The 24294-nt window shown below is 46.9% G+C and overlaps 3 protein-coding genes across 3 annotated transcripts in view; 1 reads left to right on the top strand and 2 right to left on the bottom strand.

Annotated features, from left to right (window-relative positions):
- LOC127039327 (zinc finger protein 420-like) overlaps positions 1 to 24294 on the bottom strand; it is a 645607-nt gene that overhangs the window by 138122 nt on the left and 483191 nt on the right. The window contains exons 13-14 of the mRNA XM_050932726.1: positions 10871 to 10984; positions 8551 to 10510 (exon numbers count right to left, since the gene is read on the bottom strand). Of these exons, the coding sequence (XP_050788683.1) occupies positions 8934 to 10510; positions 10871 to 10984 (1691 nt within the window). The 3' untranslated portion in view covers positions 8551 to 8933. The remainder of the gene's footprint in view (positions 1 to 8550; positions 10511 to 10870; positions 10985 to 24294) is intronic.
- Positions 1 to 24294, bottom strand: part of LOC127039362 (gastrula zinc finger protein XlCGF57.1-like) — a 261180-nt gene that overhangs the window by 42340 nt on the left and 194546 nt on the right. The window lies entirely within an intron of this gene.
- Positions 24145 to 24294, top strand: part of LOC127039329 (zinc finger protein 665-like) — a 370491-nt gene continuing 370341 nt past the window's right edge. The window contains exon 1 of the mRNA XM_050932737.1: positions 24145 to 24238. The gene's annotated coding sequence lies outside the window, so the exon portion shown is untranslated. The remainder of the gene's footprint in view (positions 24239 to 24294) is intronic.

Raw genomic sequence — 24294 nt, 5'->3', positions numbered from 1 at the left:
GAGCTGCGTGCCCTCCCAGGTCTATTACAGGAGTGGGTGGGTGGGGTCTTTTGTCCTGCAAGGTGCAGCATGTCAGACTAGATGATCACACTGGTCCCTTCTGACCTTAAATGCTCTGAGTCTAAAAGGGAGAGGGAAGTAAAGGAAAAAAAAACAAACCAAACATTGTAATAACAGGATGACTCCACCTGCTCACAGTATAGTCCTGCCCCTTTCTTCCTCCCCTGGGTGTTTAATGATCTGCAGGACATTGATTCTCTCAGTCCATTGATAAACTGATACATGACTGAAATTAAACTAATTTCCAGCTGAGAAAACAGCACCTCCCTGCATTGGCTGGGAATTGAACCCCAATCAACTGCTTAGAAGGCAGCTATGCTCACCACTATACCCCCGGAAAAAGTACGACTTATGCTTGCCCAATGAGGCTAAACCAGAATTGAGGCGTTTTCCTGCCTGTTAAAATGTATTGGATTCTCTTCACCAAAAAAAAAACACCACCTCTATCTTCACCTGGGTTTGAACCATCAGCCTTTTAATTAGCCACCAACATTGTTAATCACAGACACAGGTAACTGCCTACCTCCCAAGCTTGTCTGAGCAGCACCTATAGGGGTACAACTGGCTAGTGAGGGAGGCACACTGCTGGGGTTACGAGTTCAGGCCTCACCCAAAGCACCGGTTTTCATTAGCCATGTGGGTTCCCCCACTTGCTTTGTCTAATTCACATGGAAAGTGCCATACGAGGGTGATGAGAGTAAATTCTAAACTCTGAAATGTGGCGGTGGCCCAGAGGTTGGGATAAGGGGTTTGAAGAGAAAAAGCTCTAAGAGTATAAAACCAGACAGTCTCCAGGGGCAGGTACGGTACAATGCATCAACAGGGAGCCATGGGGGGGGGACATTTCACTCCCTCTGTGAAATGTCCTGAGAGGTATTTGAAGATGAAGATAACGCCATGGCTAACAGGTGACTGGCACGTCCTGTGTTAAAGAAAGGAAGGGACTTGGTTTAATAGTCTGAAGATTTGCGTTACCGTCACTGTCTGACCCCCGTTCAGTTCGGAGCAGGTTTGTACGTTGCTGTGTGGAACACACAGACTCCTGCAGAGCAGGGGCAGCTGTTTCCATGGCAGAGAGCCTGGCACTTAGGTGACTTTCTACACTTGCTGTTTTGAAGCAATTCAATAAAATAACAGTGGAGCTACAATGTCAGGTCCAAAATTGCAGCCCCCTGAGGGCAAAAACGCTATTTTAGGATCTAAACAGGAGGCTTCCAGCGCTAGGACACCTGACCAGAGAGCTCAGTGGGGGTATAACAGCTGCTGACTCTGAGGGTCCTGGGCTAAATCCACTTGCAGGTGGAAGTGTGTTGATTTATTTGATTGATAATGAGCACCAGCTACCAGGGGAGAAGCCCTGCGAGTCGCTGCCACTGGGAAAGGGCAGGGGAGAGGAAGCAAGAGGAGAAATGCAGAAACATTGGAGACAAGGAATTGGGAGGAGAAGAGACAGAGAACAGAGAGACAATAAATGATTGAAGCAGAACTGGTGTCCCAACTCGATCTTGCTCATCACAGGTGTTCAGAGAGCTGGGTAGTTGCAGGTTTTCCAGTGTCAAGTCTGAACTTTGATTGTAACAATCTGAGTTCAAATATCAAGGGGATCTCCACATACCTGATCTCTTCCCCCCTCCCCTTTTAGTATTAATTTTTATTTTGACGTGTTTGGCTTAACCGTGATCTTCTCTTTCCCCACTTGTATTGCAATTTGGGGGTTATTTTTATTTTGCCTCCCTTTTGTTCATATCATTATAATTGTAACAGCAAAGGAACCTGCAGGAGCAAAAACTGACTCAAAACTTTATTTCCCCATCATGCAGGAACATCATACAAACAGCTCACACAGCTGGAATCATAACACAGAAGGCCAGGGGATGGGAAATGCAGATTTCCAAGTGTTCTGTCTTTCTCAGATGACACATTCCAACCCCTTGTATGCCTCCATCCTGTATGACCTGCTGGACTTTGACACATTTATTGTCAGTCTATTGATGATGTGATTGTAACACAATGTGACTGAAATTAAACCACTTCCAGACAAGGAACCAACAAAAGAGAAAAGCCATTATGGTATTGACTTGGAATTGAGCCCAGATCAACAGTTTGGAAGGCAGCTATGCTCACCACTATACCACCAACACATCTGGCAGGAGGAGCTTTCCTGCAGGCTGTGTGTGCTGACAAACGGGGTGACACATGACCATGGAGCTAGTGAGCAGGGTGGATGGGATGGAAGCCTCCTGACAGCTAGGAGCAGAGTTAGGGGGCAAAGGTGAAAACAGATCTCATTGGGAGCTGGCCCCACACCCAACCCGCCCCTAGGAGAGGGGAAGTGAAGCTCAACTTCACTCATAGAAAAATCTTCCCTGAGAAGGAAGGGGACAGCTTGTTTTAAAGACAAGGTTTGTGGTTTTTCCCCATTACATACAGAGGGGCTGGATAGTGCTGATTCCAGACAAGACTCCGGAAGGATAAGGAACAAATTCAGGCTGCCAGTGACCTGCAGGAGGGAGATGATCTTTTGACAGTGACGAACGCCTCGTCCTAAAGGCCTTTGTCTGCCCCCTTCTAGTGACTGTTTGGTACAGGAATGCAGCCCTCGCTCCTGGGTCTCTCCTGGGGAAATAATGTTTCTGTGCAAAACAGAAAAGCTTTTAACAGAAAGGAAAGGAAATGGTCATGTATTGGGACAGGAATGTAAGGAATGAAACACACGATGCTTTTCCCACATGCATTGACTTTGAACCTTGTTGTTTGCGATGTTGTTATATTCGTGTTGGTCCCTGGACATGAGATATGGGGCAGGGAGGTGGGGGTTCACATATCATCTTTCAAAGGACCAAGGAAGGGAATGTTATTTACTCCTCCTCATTCCCTCCACAGGAACTAGGAGGGGTCACCAAATGAAATGAATAGGCTGCAGGTTTGAAATGAAGTATTTCTTCATACAACGCACAGTTAACCTGGAGAACTCTTTGCCAGAGGATGATGTGAAAGCCCAAGACTAGAACAGAGCTCAAAAAAGAACTAAAGAAGTGCATGGAGGACAGGTTCATCAATGGCGATTAGCCAGGATGGGCAGGGATGGTGTCTCTAGCCATTGTTTGCCAGAAGCTGGGAATGGGCAACAGAAGAACCACAGAGCAATGACAAAGCTGGGGGTAGCCAACTTGTCGTGGGTGAGTAGCTAAGGGGATGCATTAAAAATCCAGCAGTCATCCCCCTCCTCTCCACACCCAAGCAGCTTTGAATCTTGATGACTCTGATGCTGAGTTTCCACTGCCTCAGCATCCTCAACCCCCACTGGAGGCCAGTGTAGAGTCCTTAGATCCCTGTTCATACTTCATACCCCAGCTGATGCACCATCCCTGCCCAGCAACTCACCATCTGCCCCAAGAGAACCAGCTGGTGGGCTGCATCCCCAGTCAGACAGCTTATACTGCTCCCCTCAGAGCAGCAGCCACAGCTGTTGGTAGCTAATCCCCACCTAAGGCTTTGGGGAAGGAGCTGGGGATCACTTCCTTTTTCTTCCATACATCAAGTCTGGCTGTGTTAGAATACATTTCTCTCTAAAACTGAATTCAATTTAGAACCACACCCCCCATTTCTGCTTTGTAAGAGCCTGATTCCTGTTAATAAAACATAATAGCAGCTGTACCGGGTCAGACCAATGGTCCATCTAGCCCAGTGTCCTGTCTTCCAATAGTGGTCAATGCTAGATGCTTTAGAGGGAATCAACAGAACACATAATCATGAGGTGATCCATCCTGTCGCTCATTCCCAGCGTCTTTACAGTTGTGAACACAAAGAAACATTTGGGGACCACTCGCAGCTACTCAGAATCATAGATTAGGGTTGGAAGAAACCTCAGCAGGTATCTAGTTCAACTGCAGGTCCTTTTCTGCAGAACTGCCGCTTAGCCAGTCTGTCCCCAGGCTGTAGCAGTGCATGGGATTCTTCCTTCCTAAGTGCAGGACTCTGCATTTGTCCTTGTTCAACCTCCTCAGATTTCTTTTGGCCCAATCCTCCAATTTGACTAGGTTACTGTGGACCCAATCCCTACTCTCCAGTGCTTGGATTCTTTACATGCTTTCACAGAGCAAAGAGCACATGTTCCATGATTTCATAGGGCAGAGTTTTAGGGCTATTTTGAGTCAGGGAGCTATGCTATAGGGAGCTTTCCCTGTGTGGATCTGACAGGTGGATCAACATAGATGCACATTGTGACCATTCTAAGGGTGCTGAGCACTGTGAGTCTCCTTCTTGCCACCTGCCACTACTAAGAAGGACTTTTGGCAGCAGGATGTTAGTGACCAAGCTCACCAGCCTGTCAGGCACTCAAGCACTCTCCTCTGAGCCACAGCAGCCCTGATAGTTGACAATAGAGGCACCTTAACCCGAGTTCCTTCAATGTGTCCCCCTCTGGGGTCCAGCTCCAATCACCAGATACTCGGGGTATGTCTATACCACCTGCCGAATCGGTGGGCAGCAATTGATCCAGCGGGGGTCGATATATCGCATCTAGTGTAGATGCAACACATCGAGTGCTCTCCCGTCGAATGCTGTACGCCAGCTCGGTGAGAGGAACAGGCAGAGTCTATGGGGAGCTGCAGCAGTCGACTCACCACGACAAGTTGATCTAAGTGCATCGACTTCAGCTACGTTATTCATGTAGCTGAAGTTGCATAACTTAGATTGATCCCCTCCCCTAGGGTAGACCAGGGCTCAGAAAAATCCCAGCTCCTCTCTGTCCAAAGCAATGGTACATCCCAGGTTACCAGTTTTACTGGTATCACACACAGCACTTGAGCACAGTTATCGAACAAACGGAAATTTATTTAACAAGGGATAGAGATTTAAACAGAAACAAATGTGAGTGATGGAAACCAACTGTTACCAACAAAACAAAATCACAAAATGCAACCGACACTTTTTAATAGCTCCCTTCCCTAGCTAAGTAGACTGAAGTGTGAGGTGACAGTCTATTGCACTGATAGCTAGTCCCTAGGAGCCACGCCCCTGCCTTTCTTGAAGCACCACTGGTCATTAGTGATCTCCTTGGTGAATGGACCCAGAGTGTTTCTCTCCACCCTGTCACAAACTGAATCAGTCTTTTGTGTATATTCACAGAATGGACCATTTCCTCATTGTCATATTGTCCTTTTCACTTCCACAGGGTTTCAATGTCTATATTTTGTGTTTGATAGTTTTCCATTGGCTTTTCTGGGCTGGTGCAAAGGTTGACAATGCAGCAATACAGCGCATAACTGGCTAGCAAGGGACAGGTGACAATTCCCTCCCATTTGAATGGGCTGTCCCCAACAAGACCTGTGATTGGGGTGACTCACTTTCATGACAATACTATATGGGCCTAATTTTCCATATACTTACAAAACTCCTTCAACAGAATTCATATACACCTCTTGCAGTGACCAGGAGTAACAATAATTTACAAGCTTTCACTAGAGATCTCACTGCTAAGCTTCCTGGATAAATATCATAAAAATTAGTGCATTAGGTGTGATGAGTTTGTCAGGTCTGAGGCAGGAGTTTCTTGTGAATTATTTGACCTCTTTGCCAACTGCCACCAAAGAGCTTTTATCACACATGCACTGAGCTATACAGTCACACACTGATAGAACAGAAAGGCCAACACAAAAAATAGAAAGAGGAACAATAAAATACTAAAATGACAATGGTTGGAACTCTCCATTTCTCTCAGTCTTTGGTCTGATGGGTACAAAGAGCTTTTCCCTCAGTCGAACCAGGTGATCGAATACTTGGCTCAGCCCTCCATACTAGCAGCTTTCTCACATACAGGGAGATGGGTCAAAATTGGAATTGATGTCATGACGTGATTCTCAAAGGGGATCAATCTGTCTAAAGCTGTGTCTACCCTTCAAACACTGGAAATATTCTTCTGACAACCTAACACTGTCTACACTGAGGCTTAGGTCACATTAACTACTTCTCTCAGAGGACTGGATTTTTCACACCCCTGAGAGATTTGGCCATGTCAACATAGCTTTTCAGTGTAGACCAGCCTTTGGATGGCTTTTTGATATGAAAGCCAATGGACTTCAGCCTTTTCCTTAGTATTGATGGTCGACAACTGCAGCTTTCCTACCTGCTGGACACGTCCTATGACAGATGTCAGGCCTCTCCTTTGCAAATCAGAGAAGTGGGGAAGTCAGTGACCTTTACAATGTAAGTGGCTAAAAACTTAGACAACTTGTCTCCTCGAGTAGTTTTCCTTTTAATAGAAATTGACTTTGAAGCTAAGCAAAATATGTTCTATTTGAAATAAAAAAAATAAAATCTATACAGGCCCAATATTCTCTTATACATTCTAACACCTATTCTCCCACCTCAACCTTTGGAGTGAGGTTTTCTACCAGAACTCCCTACACTACAGGGGGTAAATTAAATCAAAGTAACTTTTGAAGATTAGCCATTATTTCCTGTACAACTTAAAAAAAGAAAAAAACAAGACAACTTTCAGTTTTCCAAAATAATTCAGATTATCAAACAATTAGTCTCTTACTCTTTAACCAATAACCATCTATAATTTCATTTTCATTGGTAACAATAACATATTCAAAAATCACAAATTCTTGGCAATGGGAATTAAAACAAAACTACCATATAGGACAACAACTGAACCTTGGCTCAAGTTGTGATTTGTCCCAACACTTCTGAGAGTTCATATATCTCTGGTTCTTCTGCCATGCGTGTTGGTGGAAGGTGTCTCCTATGTGGGAATGTTTGCATCATGACGAACAATACCTCTCGTCACACTTTAAATCTTTCAAAGTAGTAGGAGGTAGGGGAGACGTGATGTAAATGCATAAAACACAAGAGAAAACTGTCTGGTCTACACTACAGACATTTATTGGTATAATTATTGCTCAGGGATGTGAAAAATCGAGACAGCTGAGCAATGCAGTTACACAGCTCTAATCCCCTGTGTAGCTAGCGCTACATCAGCAGGAGAGCTTCTCCTGCCAACATAGTCATCTGAGAAAATATTGATTTAAACAACTACACTGTGCTCATATGCACTTCCCTCAGTTACTGGGGGGTCTGCTGTTGTTCCCCATTTCCAAGTGGAGATTTTAAATCACTGCTGTGTCTCTGTTAGCATGGCCAGTAAACTGGAGAGTTCTCTCCTGTTGACAGAACTGCACTTGAACTTTCTCCATGTCATCATGGAAGGATGGGGAAAAACAAAGCTGAAGTGAGAAATGACGACTTTAGCAAATGCTCATTTGTCTTCAATTCTCCAATAAATCTGAGCTGAACTAATATCTAATTGTGTGACCACAGAGCCATCAAGAAAGATAGAAACCCAGATCAGAGAGAGATAGAATACATGACAATGAAGTGTAAATTGAAATTCCAGAGCAGGTTACATCTAATTATTTAGAATCAGGACAAGAGATTCCCCCACCACATTCTCCTCTGATCCATCTAAACCTGCTTCACTCAGCACTGTCTCAATAGTCAGTTATGTTATTTACAACATGTTTAGTATCCTAGCATCCCCATAATGGGGGAAAAAACAGCCACCTTGCAGAACTGGCTTTATCAATAGATGGAACCTGGGATTTAAACTCTAAATGATCACACTGTATTTAGGATCCATTTGAATTCCCCTTCCAGCCCTTTGATACTTTCATCTCCAGTCATAGCGACTCTGGTATAGGGTTAAAGAAGTCAAAGCATCATCTCCAAGCACGGACAACTGAGAACACTTCATCACATGACACTTTGAGAAGTGGAGGGGTAGAATGTGATGACGATAAACTTTGACTGGCTCAGACAAAAGGTAACAGTTCTGCAGTGATGGGGAAGGAGGGAATCTCTGAGTCACCCCATCTCCTTCCAGGTATCAGAGGGGTAACCGTGTTAGTCTGGATCTGTAAAACGTGACAAAGAGTCCTCTGGCACCTTGTAGACTAACAGACGTATTGGTGCATAAGCTTTTGTGGGTGAATCCCCACTTCATCAGATGCATGTAGTGGAAATTTCCAGAGGAAAGAATAAATATGCAAGCAGGAATCAGGCTAGAGATAACAAGGTTAGTTCAATCAGGGAGGATGAGGCTCTCTTATAGCAGTGCAGGTGTGAACACCAAGGGAGGAGAAACTGCCTTTGTAGTTGGCTATTCACTCATAGTCTTCGTTTAATCCTCAGCTGATGGTATCAAATTTGCAAGCTCAGCAGTTTCTCTTTGAAGTGTGGGTCTGAAGTTTTTTTGTTGCAGGATGGCTATTTTTAAACCTGTCATTGCGTGTCCAGGGAGATTGAAGTGTTCTCCTACAGGTTTTTGTATATTGCTTATGCTCCAAAACATCTTTTAGTCTATAAGGTGCCACAGGACTCTACTGCTTTTTACATCTCCTTCCAGTATCACAGAGGCTGAAAAGACACTTTTTCCTGTCCTTGCTGCTCTTCCATTAAATATAATTTGAAAAGTTCCCATGATACCTGCTCTTCAGCACAACCCACAGCACCGTGAGAACAACTGGCAATGATACAATCTGCATCACTGGGGACTCTAACAATAACTTTGGAATAGGAGGAATGGTATAAATGTGATGCTCCCTTGTTTCTTATGGGAAGGGCACACTCGAATTACTCATGGGAGAATGGAGTTGATAGAAAGGACAAATGGGTCCACCTCAAAGAGGTCAAACTGCAAAAATGGGCCACTCTTCTGGACAAGCTGAGGGATATTGGTGCTTCAAGCAGTTCAAACAGTTTTTAAAAGTTACTCTGTGGGAATCAGGAAAAGCATTAAAGTATCGATAGCCCTAGAGGTTTTTATGGTGTTGATCCCCCTTGCAGATTCTCTGATGGCTCACATGGGCTCAGTGGCAGAACAAGGTTTTCCCACACTCACCGCTTCCATTGGGTCTCATACCTGTGTGGATTCTCTGATGGATAATAAGCTGCTGGCGGTGAATGAAGGTTTTCCCACAATCACTGCATTTATAGAGCCTTTCCCCTGTGTGGATTTTGAGATGGGCAAGAAGGTTTGAGCTGCAACTGAAGGTTTTCCCACACTCACAGCATACATAGGGCCTCTCTCCTGTGTGGATTCTCTGATGCCCGGTAAGGTGAGAGCTTTGAGTGAAGCTTTTCCCACACTCACTGCATTCAAAGGGCCTCTCCCCTGCGTGGATTCTCTGATGTTGAGAAAGGGCTGATCTTTCAATGAAGCTTTTCCCACACTCACGGCATTCATAGGGCCTCTTCCCTGTGTGGATTCTCTGATGTTTAGAAAGGCCTGATCTGTAAAGGAAGGTTTTCCCACACTCACGGCATTCATAGGATCTCTTCCCTGTGTGGATTCTCTGATGTTGAGAAAGGGCCGAGCTGGTAATAAAGCTTTTCCCGCACTCACGGCATTTGTAGGGCCTCTTCCCTGTGTGGATTCTCTGATGTCTAGAAAGGCCTGATCTGTAAATGAAGGTTTCCCCACACTCATGGCATTCATAGGGCCTCTGCCTTGTGTGGATTCTGTGATGTTTAGAAAGGTATGATCTGTGAGTGAAGGTTTTCCCACACTCACGGCATTCATAGGGCCTCTCCCCTGTATGGATTCTCTGATGTTTAGAAAGGTATGATCTGTGAGTGAAGGTTTTTCCACACTCACGGCATTCATAGGGCCTCTCCCCTATGTGGATTCTCCGATGTTGAGAAAGGTTTGAGCTGCTAGTGAAGTTTTTCCCACACTCACTGCATTCATAGGGCCTCTCTCCTCTGTGGATTGTTTGATGCCTAATAAGCTGTGAACTGTGATTGAAGGTTTTCCCACAAACACTGCATTCATAGGGCCTCTCATCTGTGTGGATACTCTGATGTTTAGAAAAGTGTGAGCTGCTAATGAAGCTTTTCCCACACTCACTGCATTTGTAGGGTCTCTCCCGCGTGTGGATTCTCTGATGTACAGAAAGGGCTGAACTGCGAGAGAAGGTTTTCCCACACTCACGGCATTCATAAGGCCTGTCCCTCGTGTGAATTCTCTGATGTCTAGAAAGGGCTGATCTGTGAGTGAAGGTTTTCCCACACTCACGGCATTCATAGGGCCTCTCCCCTGTGTGGATTCTCTGATGTTGAGAAAGGGCTGAGCTGCTAGAGAAGCTTTTCCCACACTCACAGCATGTATTTTTCCTCTTTCCCATGAGGATTTCCTGCTGTGACATGGTTTCCTTGAGGCTCTTCTGAGTTCCCCGACAGAAAATAAATTTACCTACTCTCTCTCCTGGCTGGTTTCCCTGCTCTCTTTCTGGTCTGTGCTGAATCTCCCAGGAGTTTCCCTGCTCATGACTCCTCGACACACTCCTTTTCGATCTTTGCGATAATGCTCTGTGTTTATCCACTTGCTCTATATTTTCCTGCTGAGAATTCTGCTCCTCTTTCTCACCTACCATTGCATCACCTGCTGCGATAGAGACAGAAACTTCAGACAGGGATGGAAAGGGGAAGGCCAAACCAATACAAGTGCTGGAGAGAGGTCAAATAAAAACAAGAACTGAACTCCTCCAAACTCTTCCTCTAAATAGGAGAGAGGAGGGGATCAATTGGGCCTTCACATCCCATCCAAATTCGCAGGGGGAAGGAAGGAAGCCACGGCCTGGTGTCTGCTAGCATCTACAGGAAGCCATGAGCTATGTTTACCCTGAGGATACGACCCCTGCTAGGGACAATAATGAACTGAGAGACCTCCCAAGGGCTCTGTAGGGCATCCCAGATGTTTCTTTCAGGCACTTACAGATTCTGAGTTGGTTTAATGTTTCCTCACCTGTGCGGGGAGCTCTTGGGATCCGTTTTTCCTCTGAACCCTGGAGGTCTGGGACCCATGGCTCTTCTCCTTGTTCCAGCTGGGAAATTATATGAGGTTTGGAAACTGGAAATCCTGCTCAGATGAAAGAAAACAAAGGAGTTCAGTTGATTTCATATGACTGTGTCATAAAAACACTCTATTAATTTAACTTCAGTGCTTAGTGTGACCCAGTGTGCCTGGGGCAGTCCTCACTTAAAAGGCCAAAATCGAGGCAGACTAAAAAAGGGAGAGCAGATGCTCCCAAACCTGGTGGATAACATGGAAGTTAAACTCACCGACCAGTCACCAAATGTGCTTTTGATCCCCCATGCTGGTTATTGAGAAACTGAAAAAAGAAATCACACAGCCTCCTTTATTGCATTCTAGTTCTCTGACTCCCAATCAGCACGTAGGTCCAGGACAGTGAGAGGTTATTTAAAAACTCTGCTCACATAAACAGTGTTCTTCTGACCCCAGAGTCAGCCACATTACTAGGTCAGTAGTATAGGTTTGGCCCTCACCCAAAATACTACGATGCCAGCCAATCCTTAGCACCTAAACTAAAGGTTTATAAGCAAGAAAGCATCTAAACTAAAGGTTTATTATAAAAGAAAGAAAGAAAAAGGGAGTTGTTAAATGGGAAAGCAATCAGATATATCTATTTCTGAATGTATCTGGTTCTTAGCAGTATTGGTGAGTTTCTGGCTTGAAAGGCTCTCTGGTACACATCCACATTATTCAGTTCTTTGTTCAAGCCTTCAGTTTGTAGAGAAGTTGCTCCAGAGGTAGGAAGAGGGATTGAAGACAAAATGGAGATGATGCAGCTGCCCTTTACATTCCTTTTGCCAAGTGGCTTCCACTTCCTGTGTCCCAAACACAAGCTTCACAGCACATGGCATGGAAAAGCCTTGGAGGTCTCAGTACATAGGCAAACCCCGGCATGTCTTGCTGACTCAATAGGTGTATCCCCTTAATCCTTTCAATGGGTTTATTGCATGGCTGATGACCCTGGATGGGCCATCGAACAGGCTGGGCAGTGCTGATGCCAATATGTCTGGGGGTGTCACTCAGAAACACTAAACAAGTCTGGAATACAGATATACCCTACATATCTGTAACTCACAATACAAAGATAGAAACAGGATCATCATACTTGGAAAATCATAACATTTTCATTGACATGGCATATCTAGCACGATTTATTGCAATTTCATCATATTGGTATTTATAATAAAATAATAATAATATAAAGTGTCTCTCAATTCCATACAGTGTCACTTAATAAACCAGTCAATTCCCAGGACTGGTTCCCCAGGTGTTTGAAGATGCCGAACACCTTGCTTGTGAGGGACTGAAATACCCACATATATGTTGGGAACACACAGACACTGTGCAAGTCCGTTCCCCTATGTTCACTCTTCTAGAAAATTATGATCAATTTTGTTCATAGTATGTGTCAGGTCTGAATCCCCACTCTGCCACTCCGAGTGCAGAAAGGGGGGGCCCGCCAGGATTCTAAAAATTAATTTGTCCCACTCTAGGCTTGTATTAAAACCCCAAAGTTACAGCTTTTCTCTGACCTTGGCTTGGTAAATGCTGCCACCACTCAAATGCAAAAAAACCCCAAACCCTTGGACCCAGGAAGGAACACTTGAGAATTCTTCCCTCTGGGACACCCTCAAGCCCTTTCATCTCCCCTCTGGGAAAGAGCTGAGAAAGAAAACAAAGGAAATTAGCTGTGGCTACTAGATAATCAAACAACATGCACAAACCTCTCAGGACACCAAAAATCCAATCCTGTTCTTAAAAGAGGTAAATTTTATTAAAATTGAAAAGGAAAACAATACATCTGGAACGTAGGCTTTTGCTAGATCTTAAAAGAAAATTTTTGAAAGCACCCAAAATACCTTTCTTGGAGGGTTCAGCTTAAAGCTTACAAGCAAACAAAAGCATCTGGGATAGCACAGAGGAGATCCAAAAGCCAAAATAAAAATTAAACCTGATTGTGTCTGTCTAAACATTCCCTAGCCAAATTATTTCTTCTAAGTATGAAAGATGAATTTTCATTCCTGCTTCAAGCCTTACACAGCATTGCTACTCTGTGCCGTCTTCTCCAGAGAACAACAGACAAAGGGAAAGTTACTTTCCCATTTAAGAAAGTTCTAGCCTTTCCATTGGCTCTTTTGGTCAGATGCCCAATACTTTTCTTTTACCTATGGGTTTGTTAACCCTTTAGAGGTAAAGCAAGCAGAGAACTCGCACCAACAGGGATTTTACAGCCAACTGGCTGGCTGGGTGTTTATAAAAGGGAGATCCCTCCCCTCTCCTTCATTTATCACTGTATGGCTTGTGAGGTACCATTTGAAAAGACATAATCTACTGAATAGCCTCCTGTTAAAATGTGTAGCAACATTGTATGTAAAGTTATGAGATTTTACGGTATGATGTTACTGAAAAAGTTGCAACCCTAACCCTAAGTTCCTCAGAGACAGCAAGGCAAACAGCTGGTCAAATAGCCATTCTCCAGGAGGGGGAAGGTGTGAAGAAGACATTTACATTCCATCACAGGGATCACTTGAACTCGTATCTATGACACCCTGTCACCATGACTCAGCTGAGAACTGTAGTGGTTTCTAGTACAAAGGACTGAATTATAAAAAGAGGTAAGGAAAATGCATGAGACTCTCTCTCTTCCCTTTCCCTCTGCTCATGACAACTCCTGAAGAACTGAATGTGGGCTGCAGGGGCAGGTTAGGGGGAGTCCTGGCTGAAAGGAAAACCAGCCTCTCTCAGCAGATGGTGAGAGAAACATTTGTTTTAAACCCGTTTTAGCTTGTTAAGTTAAACATTAGTTTGTGTTTTATCTTGCATTTCTTTTGTAAACAATTCTGACTTTTATGCCTCATTACTTGTAGTCACTGAAAATCTTTTTTTTCAGTAGTTAATAATTTTGTTTCCTTATTTTATCTAACCAGTGTGTTTGGTTTGAAGTGTGTTGGAAACTCCAATTGGAATAACAAGGCTGGTGCATGTCATTTTCCACTGATGAAACAACAGATTTCATATGAGCTCCCATTGTTCAGTAGTGTGCTGGACAGGGCAAGATGCACATTTCTGGGGGAAGTCTGGGAGCAGAGAATTTTCTGGGGTTCCCCTGTGAGGTACTGTAATTTGTGAGTCACTGACTAGCAGCACTCAATACTGTGTAGCTGGGAGCGAGTTACATGCTGGAGACTGTGTGTGAACTGCCCAGGAGTGGCTGCTCTCACAGTAGAGCAGTGTAAAAGGCACCCCAGCTTGGGAATGGAGGGGACAGAGCTCTTCAACAGTCCAGGTTGTACTGTGCTTAATATCACAGACACTCAATTTCAAAGAGTCTCCTAAAATACACTGAAAGTAAATCCATGTCCCAGAAATCAAAGTCTCCAGACAGAAGGCAAGTCTCCCTGGCTCTGCTTCTTGCTGACAGAGAGGTCCAGAGACAAAGAGAGAGTCCTGGGGAAGCTGGGAACAGTAATCATGGGCTGGTGGGGCTCAGTGGAGAAAGGGAACAGGAAGGGCAGGGATATTACTGAATGCAGGATCTCAGCAGTGCTAGATGTCAGGATAGCACATAGTGCAGCCCATTGGAAAACATAATCCCAAGCACACATATAAAATGATGGGGTCTAAATTAGTTATTTCCATTGATTTCTATAAGGGCAATAAGATATTCTCTGTATTACTGTCTATCCCTTTTTAAATAATTCCTAACATCCTGTTTGCTTTTTTCACTTCCGCTGCACACTGCTGGATGTCTTCAGAGAACTATCCACAATGACAAAAAGATCTTTTTCCTGATTAGCCTAATTTTGCCCCCATCATATTGCATGTGTAGTTGGGGTTATTTTTTCCAATGTTCATTACTTGACATTTATATACATTCAATTTCACTTGCCATTTTGTTGCCCATTCACTTAGTTTTACGAGATTTTTTTGAAGTTCTTCACAGTCTGCTTTGGTCTTAACTATCTTGAGCAGTTTAGAATCATCCGCAAAGTTTGCCACCTCACTGTTTACCCCTTTCTCCAGATCATTTATGAATACGTTGAATAAGATTGGTCCAAGGACTGACCCTTGTGGGACACCACTAGTTACTCCTCTCCATTCTGAAAGTTTACCATTTATTCCTACCCTCTGTTCCCTGTCTTTTAACCAGTTCTCAATCCATGAAAAGATCTTCCATCTTATCCCATGATAAATTAATTTATGTAAGAGCATTTGGTGAGAGACCTTGTCAAAGGCTTTCTGGAAATTTAAGTACACTATGTCCACTGGATCCCCCTTGTCCACGTTTGTTGACCCCTTCAAAGAACTCTAATAGATTAGTAAGACATTATTTCCCTTTACAGAAACCATGTTGACTTTCGGGGGAGGGACAGCTCTGTGGTTTGAGCATTGGCCTGCTAAACCCAGGCTTGTGAGCTCAATCCTTGAGGGGGCCACTTAGGGATCTTGGGCAAAAATTGGTCCTGCTAGTGAAGGCAGGGGGCTGGACTCAATGACTTTTCAAGGTCCCTTCCAGTTCAAGGAGATTGGTATATCTCCTATTATTTTCTTTTCTTTTTTCTTTTTCTTTCCTTTGCCCAATAATTTTTGTTCTTCTATGTTCCTGACAATTTTATTCTCTACTATCGTTTCAACTAATTTGCCTGGTACAAACACTAGACTTAATGGTCCGTAATTGCCAGGATCACCTCTAGAGCCCTTTTTAAATATTGGTGCTACATTAGCAATCTTCCAGTCATTGGGTACAGAAGCCAATTTAAAGGACAGGTTACAAACCATAGCTAATAGTTCCCCAATTTCACATTTGAGTTCCTTCAGAACTCTTGGGTAAATACCATCTTGTTCCGGTGACTTGTTTCAGTTAAGTTTATCAATTAGTTCCAAAACCTCCTCTAGTGACACTTCAATCTGTGGCAATTCCTCAAATTTGTCACCCACAAAAGGTTTGGGAATGTCCATAACATCCTCAGCCGTGAAGACTGAAGCAAAGAATGCATTTAGTTTCTCTGCAATGACTTTATTGTCTTTAACGGCTCCTTTTGTATCTCAATCGTCCAGGGGCCCCACTGGTTGTTTAGCAGGCTTCCTGCTTTTGATGTACTTAAACATTTTGTTATTACCAACTGAGTTTTTGGCTAGCTGTTCTTCACACTCCTCTTTGGCTTTTCTTATTACATTTTTACACTTAATTTGGCAGTGCTTATGCTCCCTTCTATATACCTCACCATGATTTGACTTCCACTTTTTAAAAGATGCCTTATCTCTCACTGCTTCTTTTACATGGTTGACAAGCCACAGTGACTCTTTTTTATTTCTTAACCTGTGTTTTTTAATTTGCGGTATACATTTAAGTTGGGCCTCTAATATTGTGTCTTTGAAAAGTGTCCATGCAGCTTACAGGGAATTCACTCTAGTCATTGTACCTTTTAATTTCTGTTTAACTAACCCCCTCGTTTTTGCATAGTTCCCCTTTCCGAAATTAAATGCCACAGTGTTGAGCTGTTGAGCTGTTCTTCTCACCACAGGAATGTTAAATGTTATTATATTATGATCACTATTTCCAAGCGGTCCTGTTATAGTTAGCTCTTGGACTAGATCCTTCCTTCCACTTAGGACTAAATTGAGAGTTGCTTCTCCCCTTGCAGGTTCTTGTACCAGCTGCTCCAAGAAACAGTCATTTAAAGTATTCAGAAATTTTGTCTCTGCATTTTGTCCTGAGGTGACATGTACCTAGTCAATCTGGGGATAACTGAAATCTCCCACTATTATGGAGTTCTTTATTTTGATAGCCTCTCTAAGCTCCCTTCGCATTTCATCCTCACTATCACTGTCTTTGGTAGGTGCTTGATAACAGATCCCTATTGTTATATTCTTATTAGAGCATGGAATTACTATCCATAGAGATTCTATGGAACATGCGGTTTCATTTAAGATTTTTACTTCATTTGAGTACATTTTCTTTAACATACAGTGCCACTCCCCTCCCCACCCCCCGAGTATGACCTGCTCTGTTCTTCAGATATATTTTGTACCCTGGAACGATTGTGTCCCATTGATTGTCCTCAGTCCATCAGGTTTCTGTGATGCCTATTATGTGAATATCCTTCTTTAACATGAGGCACTCTAATTCACCCATCTTATTATTTAGACTTCTAGCATTTGTGTACAAGCACTTTAAAAACTTGTCACTGTTTATTTGTCTGCCCTTTTCTGATGTGTCTGATTCTTTTGTGTGTAAATGCTTCTCGTCTGATCTGGCCCCTACTTTATCCTCTTCCAGCCTCTCTTCCTGACTAAAACTAGAAAATCTCTATCACTAGACTCTCCTCTAAGACAAGTCTCTGTTCGATCCACAAGCTCCTCTGCACCCATTGGCTTTCCCATATCTTAGTTTAAAAACTACTCTGCAACCTTTTTAATGTTAAGTGCCAGCAGTCTGGTTCCACTTTGGTTTAGGTGGAGCCCATCCTTCCTGTATAGGCTCCCCCATCCCCAAAGTTTCCCCAGTTCCTAATAAATCTAAACACCTCCTCTCTACACCATTATCTCATCCACGCATTGAGACTCTGAAGCTCTGCCTCCATACCTGGCCCCGTGAGTAGAACTGGAAGCATTTCTGAGAATGCCACCATAGAGGTCTCGGATTTCAGTCTCTCTCCTAGCAGACTAAATTTGACCTCCAGGACGTCTCACCTACTGTTCCTTATGTCATTGGTGCCTACATGTACCATGACCACTGGCTCCTCCCAGCACTACACATAAATCTATCTAGCTGTCTCGAGAAATCAACAATCTTTGCACCAGGCAGGCAAGTCACCATATGGTTCTCCCGGTCATCACAAACCCAACTATCCTTGTTTCTAATGATCAAATCTCCCATTACTAACAGCTGCCTTTTCTTAATGACTGGAATTCCCTCCCCGGAGAGGTAACCTCAGTGCAAGAGGTTACCCCAACACCATCTGGAAGGAGGGTCTCAATTATGGGAAGGTTTCCCTCTGCTCCCATTGACTGCTCTCCTTCCCTGGGCATTTCATCCTCCTCAACAGCACAGTGGTTGTCTGACCGGAGGTGGGAGAAATCTACAGTGTCTCGGAAAGCCTCATCAACACACCTCCCTGCCTCCCTTAGTGTCTCCAGTTCTACCACCCTGGCCTCCAAAGCCTCCATGCGATCTCTGAGGGCCAGGAGCTCCTTGCACCGAATGCACATGTAAGCCACCCACCCACAGGGCAGGTAATCATACATGCTACATTGAGTGCAATAAACAGGATAGCCCCCACTCTGCTGCTAGACTTCTGCCTGCATTCTCTCCTACTGCTACCTAGGTTAACAACAGGGGTTTTGTTTCAACCAAGAAGTTTGTATTATAGCTTAAATATTTTAAAGGATGGCAAGAGTACCTCGCCCCCTTCCCACTCCCCTTCCAAACTCCCTCACGAAACTCCCCGTTAGCAGCCCTGTTTGAAAAGCTCCCTGGTCGCTTGCTCACTGCTTTACAAAGCACTCCCCTACCACATCCCCCCCTACCCCCAGCTCCTGCTGTGAGACAACCAGGGTAGGGGGTTGGGAGCACCCCCAGGACCCCAGCCCACACCTCCAGCCCCCAGACCTGACTCCTGCACCCCCTCCCACATACCCAGCCCTCACACCCCATGCTCTGACTCCTGCACCCCCCCCACATCCTCACCCCCACCCTGAGCACAATATGGGAGCTCCTGCACACACGCCCCCACATTGCCATCTGCATCCCTCGCACCAAATGGGAGCTGCCCCAGGTAAGCACTCCACACCCCAACCTCCTACCCCAACCCTGTCCCCTCCTGCACCCTAAAACCTGGCCAGACCCTGCACCCCAATCTCCAGCCTGCTCCTGCACCCTGAACACCCTGCCCTCACTGACTCCTGCACCCCCTCACACTCCCAGCCCTTACTCCTTCACCCCTCACAAACACATCCCAGTTCCCTGCCTTCCCTGATTACTGCAACCACCCATAACCCCTGCCCCCCCACACAACCCCAGCCCTGACTCCTGTACCCCTTCCACATAGCCTCATGCCCACCCTGACTTCTGCCCTCCCACATCCCCACGTGCATTGTTCGCATGAAACAGGAGTTGCTCCAGGTAAGCGCTCCACACCCCAACCCCCTGCCCCAGCCCTGAGCCCCCTCCCACACCTTAACTCCTGGCCAGACCCTGCACTCTAACATTTTTAATATTTTTTTTTCATAAAGGGCACTTATCCAAAGCGATTTACAACAGTTAGTTAACAGTACAAACAATATTTGGAAAGGTCATTAGGTGGTGCACTGAGACGCTCAGAGATTTTCAAGTGGTCTGTGGAAAACTCAAACAACAAAAACAATCACGGTACCTCACTTTATCTTCATTTACTTCCTATTACTTATAGGAGGAGGAGGAAGAAAAAAATGAAAAATGGGAGGGTGAAATAAGAGAGAATGTTCGTTTTCTTGCCTGGGTCCCAAGGAGGGACCCCTAAAATGAAGCTGAGCACATGGTCCCACTAACGCTAAATCCGCCACTGAGCTTCCTTCTCTGGATACCCCCAGCCAGCATTCAAGGATGCACGGAGTGTCTGTGTGATAAGTAACCCTGGACCAGCAGCTCTGACTCCAGCAGCCTGCTCATTACATCCCAAGTATAATTGTGGTCTGGGCGGAGAAGGCTCAGGGTTTGAGAGGTCAGGGGTAGGAAGCTTCTGCTGATTATACCGCACCTAACCCTCAGTTTTACTTGAGCAAACAGGAGATATTTGACGCTGTGCGATACGGCTCCTGTGCTCTGTTCCCAAAGTGTTCTGCAGCAGGGGAGGGTCTCTGGTAGCTTGTGTGTCACTGGCATATTGGGGTGATGCTGAAACAGGGCAGAGTAGAGGTGGTATTGTGTGGCTGGCGTGAACCATATCTCTTCTTTTCCCCTTCCAAGAACCGGGGGGACAGGAACCCTTACCCAGCAAGGTCACACTCTCATAGTTCTCCTGCATGACATCCCTGTAGAGGGCTCTCTGAGTGGGGTTCAGCAGAGCCCCCTCTTCCCTGGTGAAATACACAGCCACCTCCTCGAAGGTCACTGGCCCCTGAAAGAGCGAGAGTCCAACACTCAGTACCTGCTGCCCCACTCACAGCCCCCCTATACATGGGGGACAGGAGCCAAACAGAAACTCTGGGTGGATTGCAGTCAGAGTCCCACCCCCACCCTGCTCAGAGCATCCAGAAACACCAGGGGGAGGGGACGAAGAGAAAGCCCCTCCGCTCTCCCAGTAGAGCCATCACACACCTACTAGCCATCAACTGATTCAGGAGATGGAGCCCCTAGCAGGGTCCAGGGACAGCTCCCTGGTAGGAAGCCCAACACGCTCCACATTCTGAAGAGCTGGATGTGAAGAGAGGGGAATCTCCCCTAAGCCTCACTGGTGGATGCCCTCTTCATATCTCACAGCAGCTGCTGGTTAGTCAGGTTGGGCTCCAGTACTGAGAGTCTGGTGAGTTTTCCCAGCCCTATGTAGCTGGGTTATTTTTTGCTCCACAAACTAGAGCATTTCCACCGCCGAACCTCATGGGTCTGTTCCTAGAATCTAGGCCACTTATTAACTAACTCCCAGCAGGTTTCGCACACCCCTGTCCTCCTCCCTTTCTCCACCCTGTGCATTTCCTGCAAACCAGACTGTGCAAACCTTCCCATCTCCGGTGTATTTGCTGTCCCTCTCCCTCCTGGAGGAACCCACTAGCAACCCCTTGATAATACCTACCTGAACTGGCTCTTCTGCAGCCATCTCTCTTCCCTGTCCAATGAGAGGGCGAGATGAATTGAAGCGAAACATGGACATTATTCCGCAGTCTGGCAGGGTGAGAAGGGCAGCTGTGAAGGTTTCAGAACAGGCTTTAATTTATTTCACAGCATGATTCCCCCAGGCCCTTTCCCTGCAGACAGACACCATAGAGTCTGCCATGGTGAGAAAGGCTTGATCTCTTTATACAATGTAGACCTGACCCCTCCTGCCAGGCTAAGCCCACAGACACATTTTAACCTCCCTTCTCCCTCCACCCATCCCATAACAAAGTCTCTGAACACAAGGCTAGAAAAGAGCAGAACCAAAGGAGTCACTGTGGGGGATCCCCTCAGACACTGACCCCATGGCAGCCACACCCCAGCAGGGGGAATATGGAGTCAGGAACTGGCTTTTCCTCTGTCTGATTCTCATCTTTTCTACAGGAAAGTGACTCTATCCAGGATGCAGTAATACATCTTTCTGGGCAGATTAGAGACCTGGAAATCTCTCTCCCATTGCCCCTTTCAAGCTCTCTTTCTCCTTCTATTTTTTTTTCCCATCCCCTCTCCCTACCCATCTGGTAGGAAAGTCCCACTCCTGGGTAGTTTGCTCCCCCATGGCTGGATTTTATCCTGCAATTGCTAATGGGACGAGAAACAAGAGGGATCTGTTTGTGTGGAGTCATTTTAAGGCCAGACCCCAGCATTTTCCCTTCGTTCCTTTCAGTTACTTGGAATGTCTGGATCAGAAATTAGTATTAATAAGGTCCAGGGCTGCCCTAGGGGGCTAGGACCAGCTGGAGAAAATAATCCCCTTGGCTGGGCAGAGAAGCTTTAATTAAGGTCATTTCCCAGCACAGAGCCCCACTGGGGGAGCAGCAGCTGCTAAGCCTGGTCTCCCAGATCACAATGGAGGCTGCAGCGTCTGACCCAGGAAGCTGAACCCCAATATCCTGAGCAGAGAGGGACAGAGCGTTTGAGCAGCTTCCCTCCTTTAGCTCTCTGGGGAGAGCAGCTAATGACAGCCCCTCCTCACAGGGAGAATTGCTGATCTCATTTGCCACACTGTCCATCTGGAGTCACTCCTTGTCTTTCCATACAGTGACTCTGGATTAACAATGGTCTCAATGACACCAGATTTCAGAAAGAATGAGTTCAGAATGCTGTGGAAAAGACCATCGTGTGGCAGTGCTGACCCCCTTCCCACCTCCCTCACCCCCCATATCGAGAACAAGGACTGGGGGCACAAATTTTCTAAACGGAACCAAAAGTTCTTGCAGTTTTCAAAAGAGGAGAAAAGCAAAATCCGATTTCACACTCTCAGTGTTTGATAAGTGGACAGAAAGTTATCACAGCAACAGGGCACGTGACTGGGGAATGCCGGGCAGTGCTTGGAGCCAGGACTCTGGCATGAGTTGATCAGAGAGAAGGATCATGGTTAGTAGAAGTTCCCACAGCCAGAGGCCCACCAGATATTCCCTGGCACGCAGCTCCCAGAGTCCCCGGCCAGGGACCACAGATCCCCCTCAAAGCCCCACCAGCCAGGGAATCCCCACCAGACCATGACTGTCAGGTTGGGAATCCCAAAGGGTTCCCCCCACCAAAAGCCCCCAGCAGCCAGAGACCCACCTACTGGGAACTCAGTTCCTCACTGCCTGCCTAGGACCCCCACCACCAGCAGGATCTGCCATGCCGTTTGTCTGGGACCCCCTCCTCCACCCAGCAGGACCCCTTGATGCTTTACAGTGGGACCCCTCACTCTGCTTCCCTGATATTCCCTGATCTAGTGCCAAGGATCCTCTCCCCCACCTCTGTGCACCGGGCATTGCAACGATCCCAGGAGCCAGCCGGGGAAGCCCAGACAGAGCCCCTGGCACAGAACAAGGCTCCTTCTAACCACCTGTCCCGCCTCCCCAAGAGACACCCACCGCCACTGTTCTGCAGGCACCAGGTCCCCAGCAATACCCACCTCCAGGACCCATAGCCTCAAGGATGGGCACATCACAACCACTCCCTGAAATCCCAAACCTCCATAACCCACCAATCGACTAAGGTACCCCCTGTCCAGCCACCCAGAGGCCTCCCCCTACCACAATGCCCCTTCAGCTGCAATCTCCACACACAAACACCTTCCCCGCCCCTGCAACAGTGTTACCTCACAGAGTGTCATAAGTGGTTAGAAAGTTAACCCCAACCCCCTGCTGGCCAGTCACACAGGCAGAGGGAGCCCTGGAGGATGCCTCTTTAACAGGACAATGGAAGGCCTGGAAGGCAAGAAAGGTAAGAAATGTCCATGCCCTGTCACTAGCAAATAATGGTCTCCATGGATCCACCCCAGAGGTGGCTACATCTTAGCATAGGGGGAATCAACCCCTCACACAGACCCTTTGTCATGGGGTTGGGGATACTTCTGGACCCCGCTGCACTCAGAGTGACCTCCTCATCCCGTGCCAGCTGAAGAAAAGAAAAGGGTCCAGCCAACTCTCCTGTTACCAGCTGGGAACCACTGATCCCCAAACAGGGGGAGGCCTCTGGCTTTGATGTGTATTAAAGATGTGGCTGGTCTCTTTCAGCGGCAAACATTTTAATACAGATAAAGGTGGGAAGAAATGGTTCTCAAAGGAAAGGGGAAAGATCAACACCGGGAAATTTAACCCCCTGCAGCCTGCAGGAAGGAGAATGATTCAGGGCAACAGGTTTCCTCCAAGAAAGGAGAAGTTGCTGGGATTGAGGAACATGGGAAACAGCCCCAAACATGAATTTGTATCGGGGGTGAGAGGCAAGTGGCACAAACAGAGACAGGATCCAATTAACTCCCCCGCCCCCGTTCCCCCATCCACCACTCCCCCCCCCCGGGAATTTCCTGGCTGCCCAGGGACAGTTCAACCCCCCCCCGTGTCCCACTGACCTTCCCCCCCCCAACTCCGGCTTCTCCCCTCCCTGCCCGACACCCCCTCCCCCCACAGGGCCCCCCCCTGGCCGGGCCCCGGTCTCCCCCCATCCCAGCCGGGCGGATCCTGCTGCGGCTCCACTGGGGCCGAGGCGGCTCCCAGGCTCCCCGGGGCGGAGCCACTTTCCCGCCCCCCCAGCGCCCCCCCCCCGGTCTCTCTCTCCCCGGGGGCTCCGGGCCGGGATGGGGCGGGCAGAGCCCGGGGCTGCCCAGGGGGCGGGGCCCAGCTGGAGAACCCCCCCGGCCGGGCCCCCCCGCACAGACCGCCCCCCCCCCCGGGGAGCAGCAGCGGCTCAGCCCCGGCCCGGCTCACACGGACGCGGCAGCAGCGGGGCTCGCACGGAGCATGCGCGATTTCAGCTGCTGACCCCTCCCTTCCCTGCGCTGGAGAAGGCGGGAGCGGCCCCGGGGCAGGCTGGGAGATGTAGTTCCTGCATCTCCCCGCAGCGGAAGTGACGTCGGCGAAGGAGGCGGTGCCGGGCTGCGGAGGAGGGTTGGTAGCTGCGGCTCTGCCTGGCTCGCGCGGGGCCGTTGGAGCCTCTCCCGGGGCCGGAGAAGGGTTTGTGCCGTGGGGGCTCTGGGCATGCGCAGATCGCGGCGGGAGAGCCCTTCAGT

The sequence above is a fragment of the Gopherus flavomarginatus genome, chromosome 23 (genome assembly GCF_025201925.1).
Source record: "Gopherus flavomarginatus isolate rGopFla2 chromosome 23, rGopFla2.mat.asm, whole genome shotgun sequence".
Taxonomy (NCBI): domain Eukaryota; kingdom Metazoa; phylum Chordata; order Testudines; family Testudinidae; genus Gopherus; species Gopherus flavomarginatus.
Note: the sequence above shows the minus strand (reverse complement) of the source record. Positions and strands in the feature narration are given on the sequence as shown.